General features: G+C 43.9%; 1 protein-coding gene across 6 annotated transcripts in view; it reads right to left on the bottom strand.

Annotated features, from left to right (window-relative positions):
• Positions 1-1,210: 1,210 nt before the first annotated feature.
• The window catches only part of LOC122996899 (signal-induced proliferation-associated 1-like protein 2), an 87,154-nt gene continuing 75,572 nt past the window's right edge, over positions 1,211-12,792 (bottom strand). For 4 of the 6 annotated variants that reach the window (XM_044372696.1, XM_044372690.1, XM_044372695.1 and 1 more), the window contains 6 exons: positions 11,090-11,228; positions 7,691-7,910; positions 6,068-6,199; positions 3,618-3,735; positions 3,446-3,524; positions 1,211-3,025 (listed from right to left, as the gene is read on the bottom strand). In XM_044372696.1, the coding sequence (XP_044228631.1) occupies positions 2,879-3,025; positions 3,446-3,524; positions 3,618-3,735; positions 6,068-6,199; positions 7,691-7,910; positions 11,090-11,228 (835 nt within the window). In that variant the 3' untranslated portion in view covers positions 1,211-2,878. The remainder of the gene's footprint in view (positions 3,026-3,445; positions 3,525-3,617; positions 3,736-6,067; positions 6,200-7,690; positions 7,911-11,089; positions 11,229-12,792) is intronic. The other 2 variants (XM_044372691.1, XM_044372694.1) reach the window with 2 other exon arrangements.

Below are 12,792 nucleotides of genomic sequence, written 5' to 3'. Positions count from 1 at the left end.
GGCATTGTCCAAACCTCTCTAGCTCTTTATCTCTTGTCTTTATCTCTTTATCTCTTGTCTAAGCCTGGAGAACAGGTGTCATTTGGCATAAGGACCAGGTAACCTAACGTTGAAATCCATAATCACCTTCAGTAAAGATGTTTTAATGAAGAATACACATTTTAACCGGTGTAGACTTAATAATTAGCATACCATTCTTTGATATATCCTGCTGATAGTGATCAATTGTTTACCTAGTGTTAATTAAGTTCCTCTGGCCACACCCTCCTACCCCTCCTCTGATTCGTCATTGCTTGACTTCATCATTCCCTTTGTCATTTTAAACTGTAGACCAGACCCTGGTATTTGAATGCAAAACTGCCTCATCCATTGGCTACAACTGTATTTGCATATTATTTGATCACTGCCTTTGGTCCCATTGTATGAATGTGCTACCCTGCCATTGTTCTTTGGTCGGCTTACTGTCTCTGACCGACTCTTTATCTGTAAGCTCACTGTATACCAGCATAACACCATTAAATCATCTCACTATAGCAAACTGAACAGAACTTTGGCTGATTTCTCCACAATTCTCTGCCCTCGTTTCCTGTTATCTCTGGACTATCGTGCTCTAATATAGGCATACACCCCCCCAAATTATTACATGTTACTGTTATTTCATATCATTCCATTATTAAACATAGATTCACACATCAAGTGGGTATCTTATGTAGCACACTACTTATTTGCCAAGTGGTTGTCAGGTCGGTTTTCAATGGATTTAACAAACAAGATATAAAATGTTGATGAATGTGCTTCATTGTTGCTGGTAGGCGGATTTTTTTTAACCTTTGGACAGAGCTGGTCCAGCTGTTCCCCCTGTTTCCAGTCTTTGCGCTAAGCTAAGCTAATGGACTGCTGGCTGTAGCTTCATATTTAGCATGAAAACATGAGAGTGGTGTCAATCTTCTTAGCTAACTCTCGTCCAGAAAGTGAATTAGCACATTTCCAAAAATGTCAAACTATTCCCTTAAGACAGAAAAATGAACCTGTAAACCTTTTCATATGTTTTTTCAGACCTGTCTGGTTATTATTTGGGTTTGTCTGTGTGTGTTGAGGGATGGGTAGGGCCGTCATTATTCTTTGTATAAAGTAAATTATATTCACTGTTTCATTGATAAAAAAAAAGAATACCGCCAATAGAAACTTAACAAAAAGGCACAAAGAGCAATTATTTTTACAACTACATTTATTAAAAAAACAAAACAAAAAATGGAACAAAAACAAAAAAAGCAACCAGTGTCCCACCAGGGATGAGACAGTTTACGGAGAGAGACATCTTTAAAAGCATACAAACCAGCAAACTGTAATCTAGCAGCATCCAAATGTTGGAATCTCCAAAATCATCATTTATATATTTAAATATATATATTTTTTTGCCCTGGCAAGCTACACACTTTACAACATACACAGAGCTTTATCTCTCCTTAGTGAAGAAAAAAAAACCCAACAACAACAAAAAAAACCGAAAAAAACAAAATAAAACAAATACCCTTAATAAAATAAACAACTTTAGGTTAAATAAGCTTAAATAATAGTGTTAAATACAAGACACTTCTGTGGCAGATATGTACAGAAATAAACACATTTGGCATTGTAAGTGTGGTTCACTGGCGCTTGCTCTAATGCTCTAGAAACCACTGCATAAGAACACATTTTGCTGTGATAAACTACACACACTCAGACACACACATACACACATTCATACACAGATTTTTTTTTTTAATCAGTGAGCCACAGACAAGGCATGTGTTTATAAAAGAGAACTAAAAGCAAAGAGAAACAATCCATTTACAACCAAGAGTTTTAGGCACAGTCTCTTCCTGTTTATCAATACATGTCAAATACGACTGCTTCTCAACAGGAACTCTTCACGTTTGTGCTAACTTCTTTTTATTTTATTTTATTTTTTAAACACAGTTTCGTAACTACCACTTCGTTATTGCTAGGACATTGTGACAGTGAATGGAAACTACTGACAAACAGGTGTGTAGGGGAAAGCACCTTTAAACATCAAAATTACTGCCATGTGACCCTACATTTACAACACTGAGGAAAAGAAACGTGGAATTAAGTGAAAGAAAATGGCCCAAACATCAAACCTTGAAACTTTAGTGACTTTGGGAAATCCAGAGAAAAAAAGGGTCTCAGTTGAGCTACATTCATTTTTCCTCCCACCGTATTTTTCAAGACCGCCACATGTGGATTCCTCTTGGTGCAAGCAGACAGTAAGTACCACTTCATTATGTCCAGTACATTCCTCCCCTCCTCTCCTCCTCGCCTCACCCTCTCTACTTTCCTGCGTCCATGAGGGCCGGCACAGAAACAGCTGTGTGACAGTGTGCGCAGTATGATACAGTACAGCTGAGTATACAGTACAGTAGACTGACGTGACATACATAGGTAGATTATATGTTGACTACAGTAAATGAGCTTTACATTCCACTACTGTAAGAAGATCCCAGGGACTCAGGCGGGGGCCCCCGGGGGTTTGCCTTTCTGAATTCCTCTCCAGCGCCGGAGATGAGGAGGTTTCCCAAGAGTCTCGTTTGCCAGGATGGGGAAACTGTTAATGTCAGGAACAGCCCTGGACCGTAGACAGAGGAGGATCCCAAAACTAAAAAGGTCCAGATCAGGGTTGCAAGTCTCTGCACACAGGGCTGCAGTAAAGTCTCTTAAGCAGGGGCTTTTTAAAGAGTCTTCATTACTCTTGGGGCCAGTAATGGTTTGTTTTAAAGTTTGTTTGCCAGTGGATCATCTGGGAATCTTAAGTAGGAGTTGAGTGGGTGCCCGGGAGGAGTGAAGGCCATCTCCCTCTCGCTCTCTGCCAGTCTCTCTCTCAGGGTTTCTTGTCAATGGTGTGAAAGAACCACTCGGTGAACTTCCTGAGCTGAGCCGCCGCCGTCTGGCTCTCCTCCTGCAGTCGCATGTTGTCCTGTCTCAGGTGTTGCACTTCCTCTTGCAGCATCGCCTTATCCTCTTTCTCCTAAACACAAAAACACACACACACACACAATCAACACTGGGACATGAGGCAAAAGTAAATGGATACAAAAGAGGTTGATAAAAGCCCCGCAATTACAAGCACATCCGTCTTTCGTCAGCGCAGTGTAAATGGGAGGCATTAACATGGCAAAGCAGCCATTTCTCTGTTCCGATAAAAGTGCATTTCCTCTCTCCATTTTATGCACATTAGTGGAGGTGGGGAAACGCTGGGCCCGGGACACAATGAGGAAAGGAAGCAGGATATTGAATTAAGTGGACGGGTTTGTATTACACAGACCACAGGGCACCCGTTACTCAGTGTCTATTCTCCTGGACCGTGTGACACAGACATGTACTGTTTGCTGACGTGAAAGAAAACAAAAACATAAGCAAGAAATTAATTTGATGTATGTGAAGTTACCTTTCTGAGGTCATGCTGCAGCTGCCTGAGGATCACCTCCAGCTGGTTGACTTTGCCAGTCAGTGTGGACGGGGAGCTGCTGTCAAGGGAGACAAGACAGAATGATACAGAAGCTGGTATTTATTCAGTTGCTGCTAGAGCGTTTCTGCATGCGTTTGTCTGTGAAACCTACTGCGCTTCCAGTGCTGCTCCCTCCGCCTCGACCACCCGTCTGGTCAGCTCTCTTGAGATCTGCAGAGCCTCGGCCCGCTGCATGTCCGTCATGGTGCAGAAAGATGCCACGCGCTGGTCTGGAGACAGAACAGGTGACGTAACAGGTCATAATCTGCCCTTAACATCAAAAACAGGAAATGTGTTCCAACAATGCTTTTCATGGAGTCAACATGCAACTAAAATAGAGCAGAAAAAGCACCCTCGCATGCATGCATTCCTGACAGGATGGAGCGATTCATTCATGCTTTGTATGAATGAATGATTCTGTTTTAAGCACCGCTGCAGAGCATTATCATGGACACCGGTAGGCAGTCCTCCCATACTGAGCGATCTGTAGCCAGACAATAAGGAACAAGGTGGTAAACAGAGCATTTCTAGACTGTCACATAAAGTACCCTGGGTGTTGCTCCAGTGCCCTCACCCCACTGAGTTTCCTCTGACAGCTGTTTGGCTCTTAATGGGCTGGATCCCAGAAAGCTGCAAGGCACCAGTCATGCTTGTTTTACCATATCAGGCCCTTAAGCTCAATCAAAGCCCCATGGAAAACCCAAACTTGGCATGTTACGCTTAGGGACTGCTCAGTTTTGAGGCGTAATGCTCTTTTCTTTAGAAACCACTCTCTCTCTCAAGCCCTTGGTCTGAGACTAAAGATAGGAGGATCTGCATATTCATAGAAAAGATTAAGGAAACCCTTCCATTAATTTAGCCCCCAAATGAAAGCTAATCCACTCCAAGACAAAAGCTGATCAAGCCTGGAGTTGGTTGTTCAGACGAGGCAGGAAAGGGAGACCAAGCTTTCATTTGCATATGAATGAACATTTTCCTCATATTCGATGGCTGCATCAGAAAGATTAAAGACTTCTAGGAAAGCAGTGACAGGCGCAAAAAAGCAGCTTGTCATTTTTGCGTGACCTGGTGTTCAGATTTACTGGACAAATGGCTGCAAATCAAAGAAAAATAGATTATACTGAAGGGAAAACATGACAATCTATACGAGCGAACATACTGTGCTGTATTTATTTGTGAGGCAATATTGAAAATATCAAACTGCTGGCAAAGGGCTTTTGCAGTGATTGCACCAAAAGGTTTTTGTGGCTAAAATTTTTACAAAAACTAATTTTTTAATTCAATCTGCACACTGTTTTTTTGTACATGCTGTAAGTTTTGTTGCATCATGAAAACGAGCAGTCTCTCAAGATCCGCATAACCAAGATTATAAATGTTAGAAATGCTTTACATCTCAGCAAACTTCTTCCTCCCTTAGCTCTAAACAGAGCTGGTTAAACATACAAGACACAATGGCAGCCTGGAGCCACTTTCTGCACAGCAACAAAGCTCAGGTTTACACAGCGCTTTTCTGGGCCAGCTAGGCTGCCGTGTCAACTGCCTTCTTGCTGCCAGTCAGACTCTGCATCATCTTCACTGATTCCACTCTTGTTAAATGATATGCTGCGGGCTATGCAGCAGAAAATGTATCAAAGAAGAAACTCTACAGAGTATTCATTAATTATGACAAATGAACAGTCACATGCTACATTGCCTGCTCACTGGTCTCGAGGTCAGACGGAGTTCATGTGGAAAAAAAAAAGACTCATGGCATGTTAGCATTTCCGTGATAGATGGGGAATACACTGGCGTGAGAGTGGTCGAGAAAGTACTTAAACCTGAAGGAAGGAAAAAAAAAAAAAAAACCAAAGTGATGATGCTGACCATGAAGTGGTTGAGATGTGTCAATGTTAATTAACTGACAATAGAGTGTGAACACACAGCTTTCACTTTTGACAGGGACCAATCACTCATGTTGTCTGAGAAGACAACAGAAGTCCTTATAAATTCATTAAATACTCTACTACTAAGTCCTACTCTACCTTAAAAAAAATGATGATAAATCATAATTATTTCTATGGAGAGAATCAGCAGATGGGGCCAGATGAGATATCTGTTCTACAGAGGAAAAAAAAGACCCCACACCTTCCAGTGGGCCATATTCAGACTTAATGGACAGAAGGCCAAGAGAGGAGCTGAAATTACCCCAAACTATCAACCCAAGAGCTTAATAGTAAAAGGCTTCACTTTAAGAACTCTCCCTGAGTGGCGACCTGCTGGCGTTACGGTGTGAAAATTGGCTCCATGTCTGAGCTGAGAAATGATGGCTCATTTTTCCAAGTTACAGTGCTTGATGGGAATCCAAATAGGGCTCAGAGCAGAGGCGCAAAAAGCAAAAGGATTCCCAAAAGTCACCTCCTTCACACTAGAAGAAACACAAACACACGGCTCACACAAACCTAAACATGCAAGCGAGGAAGCACTTGCAGATTATGGACACACAAACACACACACGCTAAGCAGCCATTAAGGGGGAGGGGGGGGGTTACACTAGGTGCCAGCAGCTTCAGCCAGGCTGGTTACCTTCAAAGGCTCGTGCTGCGTCAACCAGGTGAGACCAGTCCAGGCCCGTGGCAGTGTCTGGGAGGGGCATGAGGCCCGGGTCGCTGAATTTGGACCTGTCCGCCAAGGAGCCGTCAGAGAACCAAAACTCATCTGCAGAGACAGGCAGGCACTCTGATCAGTGTCTAGGCCTGCCCTGACTATAGGGCTGATCTCTGAGTCGCCTATCAACTTGCATCAGAGCAGACAAGAGAGGTTGGGAGAGGAGTGGGTGGCGTAGAGGGGGGGTTAGGCAGGGGATTTATTCAAACTGACCTGGAATCTCACTTGTCATCGCTGCCAAAAGGGATGATATTTCTCCAGCCGCACATCGAGAACACCTAGCTTGAGTCTATGCTTGGTAATATAGCTCCTATCCCATCATACTTACACCTAAGTCCAATTCTAATCTGGATGCCTCTAACTGCAAACTATTTAACTTTGAAAAGAAAGCTTTTTTTGTATATGTGACAGCACAATAGGCTGAGTCACATTGAACCACCTTCTCTGCATATCACTCGCAAGGCGACGCTGTCTGAGGGGTGATAAATGACTTGTCTAAGTGAATGTCTTCATGTTTCAATCAATATCGCCTTTCCCTCCTTCTGTCTCTCTCACCCACCCTCCCTCTTAGCCCTGAAAGACAGGGAATGCAATAAACAAGCTCCCATTCTGTAGAGAGGCATTTAGAAAAGCATGAGTCGAGAAGCGGAGAGAGAGAGAGAGACCGAGAAAGCTTGAGGTGATGCTGACACTCTCCTTTCAATTTACCCAGCGTCTTGGAGCTTGAGTGATTCACTGTTTACCAAATTGGGCTGTTTCAGTGAGGGAAAGAGAGAGCCTTGTGTTCTCAACTACCCTTCAAAACAATCAGGAATCCATCAGGTTGACAGCCAGAAGACGCTAAAGAGAAAAACATCTTTCCAAAAGCCGTTTTCTATGTAACAAGGCCAGCCGGAGATGGGTGAGGAGCGGAATGAAAATGAGACAGGAGGGACAGAGAGGGGAGGCAGGCAGGGACTGATGAGTGAATGAAACATCATGTATGACAGACACTGTGACACCACTGGTGGAAAAATAGGCATGTTCACGTCAGAGATCTTAAACGCCTGCAATGGTGCAGGCAGGACACATCACACCTCTCATCAGTAATGCATATTCAGTGGATGCTGTGAGAACAGTAGAGGGGGGGAGCACTAGCCGGTAGTGACAGGTGTCTGCTTAATGCAGTCGGAGCGGCAAGCCCCTTGCAACTTGCACACCGCCTCACCCACTTCCAATTAGTTGGCTATATTGAGGAGTGTCGCTGAAGTGTGTACCAGTTGTGCTAATCATATTGGTAGGAGACAAGTGGCTCTTCAAAGAAGTATCTATATCCTGGCTCTCATCTGGTGTAAGAGAGAAGGAATGATAATCCAAGAAAAACATGCAGAGAAAGTCTACATTAGCCTTCTGTCTCTAAGAGGGATTTTAATAAGACTGTTCAGAGTTCTGTTTGTTTTCTTTAAAGCAGCTTCTCTGTGGTGAAGTAAGTATTGTGCACATTTTAGGTGTCTTAGTTGGTTTCTTTTGTTCCAAGCTTGCCAAGTGACTGTCTGTACTCACTCCTCAGGTTGGATGCTCCCTGGTTGTGAATCATGCGAGGAGGCAGCGTACTGTGGTAAGGTGGGGTGGTGCTAAATAGGATGTCGTTAGGCATGGCTTGGTCAAGCATGGAGCTGTGCGAGCTGGCATAGGAGGAGCCCTTGCGGTTGCTGCACACGCTCTCGTCCGACAGTGTCCGGTAGAGGGAGCGTCGCGGTGACAAACTGCCCATCGCTGACACCTGAGTGAAGACAGCAGGTAAAGGAAAGAGAGAGAGAGAGAGAAAGAGAGAGAAGAGAAGAACAATTTGTCAAAACAATGCAACGCATGGGACCAATCCCCTCCAAAGCCCCCGGCGACGCCCTCCTGTCAGCACCTTGCCAGTGCTTTGCCTTTCCCCTGCACAGCGGGTTTACACGAGCGGGCAGCTGGGTGGGCAAGGAGGGAACATCAGGGAACAGTGTCAGGAATCAATTACAGTCTTTGCTCACAGGGAAATGCAGATGGATTGAGCACAGCTGGAGAGTGTCTGGCAGAGTGGGAAAAACAGGGAACAGGGGCTGGCATAGGTGGTGACAGAGGTCACTGCGCTGTGGCAGCCAATAGTCACTGAGCTTAATGTGAGCCATAAAACTAGAATAGAAGAATGTACTGGTAGAGCAAAGCAGAAAGAAGAAAAAAAGAGTGAGTACTTAACTAGACTCAAGCTTGTGCTATTATTAGGAATAATCAATACAGATAAATAGAGGAACTAATGCAGGGCTCTAATAAAAAGTATCATTTTGTGAAAAAGCCTGGTATATATTCTCTTTTGTTTCCTTGTTTACAAACTAGACAAAGACCAATGAATATTGTTCAGTCAAGCTGTGGGTGTACTGTAATGTACTGCGTGTACTCTCTAGAATAAGACTCATATTACAAAGAATCTACAGACTAATGGAGGCCAACAGAGGTCAAAAGGGAACACAAGGTCAGGATGAACAATGACAAAAGCTGCGAGGGTTTGAAAAGCAGCATTGTCCTGAGGGGTTGTTCATCGTGCATGGAGGAGAATTTGTTGGATACCGCTGCAGAGATACTAGAGTTTCATGTCTGTGGCCAGAAATTTGACAGAGGATCTCCTGTTCAAACACACAAAACCACAAAGACCAATTCAATCCATCATTGTCCCATTTAGCTTACATAAATATTGCAGGATCAAAAGTAGCCACAAATGATATGTGGGGCAATTGGCCAGATGGGTAAAATGTCTGCCTTCGGCTTCCCAGCTGTAACCAACACTAGACTGGTATCCCGGCAAGCCAACACCCAGCCATCTCCATTTCAAAGACGGATCTACCACAAATCCCACGGTGAGAATTTAACAAACATCTAGTACGTCTTTAAAGCTGAGATACACTGGAATTCAAAGAAACATACATATACTCAACATCTCAGGGCCTTTAACTTAACAAGGTTGTGTCTTATTGCAAGTTTTTCCTCCCGACTTTACAAGATTAGACCCCATAAGGTTCTCGCTCATCAAAACAACTTCAAACAGGATTTGCTGCTCTTTCATATAAAGCAAAAATAGCACAGATTTAGAGCTCACTAAAGTCACGGCAAATGAAACCATTTGCAATAGGGCTTAATGTTTTTCAGAAGCCATCTATTTATTACATCTACAGCATCAAACATGTCTCTCAGAACACATTTTGGCACTGTTTTGCTGAACCTGCTGTGCACATTGCACAGAAAATATTGTATTAATCATACCTGCAATGTTATTGACAGTTTCAGTATGTCTAAATCTGTCTCAGCTGGCAACAATTCTCACCCTGTAATGTATTTGATGTTATGTCTTTTGTACAAGCTCTTATCAGTTGATGCAGCAGTGACACATCCACCTAGATTTTTTCCTGATTTCCCTGACTTTTTCCTCACTGCCCGCGCCGAACAAAGACAACAACCGGCATGTGGAGCCCTTTGACGTGCCACTTGGGAGGATGTGTTGGACAACCACCTATTCAGATGGGTTTTTCTTTCCCATAGGAGGTTCAAAGGAGGAACGTTGTGGGAGAATAAACTGTGAACGGCCTTTCCTTTACGTCAGCCACACAATAGCCTGTCTGTCTCTGGAAGGGCGTCCCAGCGGACAACGTAGCTGGCAAGGAAAATCTCTCCGCACCTGCTCACCAACACAAAGAATGGCATCGGGTGACTGCCGGAAATGACACACACATTAACCTTTACTGTATACTCTGTTTGATTACTTCTGAGATTAAACAAGTCAGACTATATTAAATTATATATAAATGAATGATGTTTCCAACATTATCATTACTGTAATTTGATTCCTCTGTGTGCCAGCTGATGATTGAAAACATGCAGAGAGAAGCTGGGCAAGAGAAGCTGCTCCCAGAAAAGAACAGTATGTGTTCATTGGGATCAGATGTGTATATGGTTTGAGTGTCTGGCTCTGTGCCCTCTCTCATGCATCGCTCTCCCAGATTGCTTTTCCACATATTGTATTATTGCACTGAATCAGACTGGAGAATGAGATTACAACAAAGGCCATACTGCTCTTTGAATCCGACAAGCAGCGCTGTGTACTTCTGTGCTGCTTTCTTTCTCTCTGGGAAACAAAATGGAATCAAATGAAGGGAAATCACAGCGCAGCCCCTATACACCTGCTTTCATTTTAGACTGTTCTCTTGTAAGCACCACATTTTAAATACAGTGAGCCCGGTACACAACAGCAGGACAAGCTAATCAGTGCACTGAGCTGCTTTATGCAAGGGACCAGGCCTGCCTGTGCCAGAGGACATGGCTGTGTCTCTCTTCTCCAGGAATGAAGTGCATGTGTACTAGAATTGAGCAGCATCCAAAAATAACCCATTTGTATGTCTCCAGGGTCCCTTCCTGGTAGATAATGGATGGGGGACGGCAGGGGGAAATGAAGATGCAATTAATAGAGTCTGCAGGACCCAGGAACATCAAACATCGATGCACTCTCTGCAACTTCCTGCCTTTAATCCATGACATCCCGACTGAGCAAACTCAGGCCCCATTTTAAATTAAATTAACCAAACACTCAGTGCCAGTCAATGGGGACTGAAAGGGTCTTGTGTTGGGAGAGAGGAGCCTATCAGCTGTGGTGCTCAGCAGCAGGGCCAGCTGATAGGCAGCAGATGTTTGTCCTGCTTTTTCTCGCTTCCCAGCAAGAGGTTATCTGCTCTGGTTCAAGGTTTGTATGTACGCCTGTTTGTCAGCATGATAAAATAGCCTTAGGGTTTTTATCCATATCAAGCACAAGATCCTTACAATGCCATGTTGTCATGGTATCAATGACTACATTACAGTTTCAACAGGTTTTGTGTGTCCTTGCGTTGTACAGAACATCACAGTTTGTGCAATTTAGAGGTTAGTTCGTGACCTCACCTTCCGACTCCTGTCTTCTCCTGGCGGGCTGTCAGGCAGCATCATTTTAAGGTATTCCTCTTTTGAAAGTCTCTGCAGTGATTTTCCATCCCGTTCAGTAGCCTGGAGCCGGCAGGCAGCCTCCTGTGCATACAGCTGCCTGTAGACGATACAGAGGGCACAGAAGAGCGGAGCTCATCAGAAGGGTCATGCAAGTCACATCCTGCGAGGGAGGCCTTGGGCCGTCACAGCTTGGGTTCAGAGGTAGCCCATCTATTTAGGAAATAATGTCAGTATCACACAAAGGGATCAGGTTGATCTGTCTTAGCATGCCAACATCAGGTGCCTCTGTTACATGCTAGTCAGGTGAACGTAGGGTAACGGAGTTGGAGAGGGAGCTAGGGAGGGATTTTTTTCCTCTCCCTACCTGTCCCATCTCACTCTGCCAAACCCATGATTAAAGACACTGTGAGGAACATAGCCAAGCACTGTGAGAGGTAGAAAGGAAGGAAAAAAGAGGGTTTTGAACAGAAATTACATCCAGAGACAAGTGCAAACCATGGACTCTAGAGGAGTGTTCAGACAACAACAGTGGGAGACATGAGAGCTGTTAGACAGGGTTGGAGAAGGACCCACAAGAGGTGACATGTTTTATTTTGTGGTGGTTGTCAGGGGGGTATTTTCACAGGATGTTTAAATATTTTTGAGGGTTTTGAGTGTTTGAGGGGAGTTACAGTGCAGAGACGATGTGACCGACCTGGCCAGTGAAGTTGTGGCTGTGAGACGTCTGCTATAGGTGAGCAGCCTGTGAGCATGACACATGGAGTGCTGTTGGCAGGGCATTAGATGGCTGCAGGGGGATTTGCTAGATGGCTAGACGATGGTACAACCTGGCTGCAATGGTTACCTGGAGACACTATTACTGAGAGATGCCCTGTTTTAAGCTGTTTAGCACCATGGCAACCAAGCCCTAAATACATAGACTGGTACTGAAAATTGCCAGATGCATTCTGACTGATTCATGAGATGTCTGGTTCAAAAGCAACAGTGCTATTCTAAGGGCTGCTTCCAGAAGACTCTTCAGCATGGGGCTAAAAGTGTAGGGGAAAAACCCCTCTTTTCCCTGTGAATCTCTACTTAGCTCTGGTCCAATTCGTTCTTACATGATTGATACTTGATTAGGGGACGATTGGAACAATGATAAAGTCTTAATCTTTACAATTAAAGGTTATTTTACTGTGAGCGACTGACTGTTAATGCAGACAACGTGTGGTATTTAGCACTAGGTCCTGAGTGTGGGTGTGAGACAAAGAAGTCATGTTTCAATCGACCTGTTGTCACACTTATTTTCAATGCCAGACATGCCAGAAATTTGGGGAAAAAAAACAAAAAACAGAATTCTTAAAAAAAAAAGCTTTTATGAAAAGAAAATATGCAATAAAGGCTCACTGAAAAAGACTTTTCAAATACGCCTCAACGTTGTAAGTTCTTCTGCTCATTCTGCTGTAGTTAAAACATTCATGTCATGCTGCCACACGACCTTTGGGGCCTCTGTTCCACCAGAAAGGCCAAAAAAATAAAGAATAAAAAGAGTAAAGGTGTCTGGGGTGCACGAAACCACGATATCCCCAGTTTGGGTCCAGGTGGAGTGGCTCGTTGCATGTCACCCCCCCCATTCTGTCACCATCATGGCTGATAAAATCACCACAGGGAACACGTGGATC

Source organism: Thunnus albacares, chromosome 14, assembly GCF_914725855.1.
Source record: "Thunnus albacares chromosome 14, fThuAlb1.1, whole genome shotgun sequence".
In the NCBI taxonomy this organism is placed as follows: Eukaryota; Metazoa; Chordata; class Actinopteri; order Scombriformes; family Scombridae; genus Thunnus; species Thunnus albacares.
This window is presented reverse-complemented; position numbering and strand designations above follow the sequence as displayed.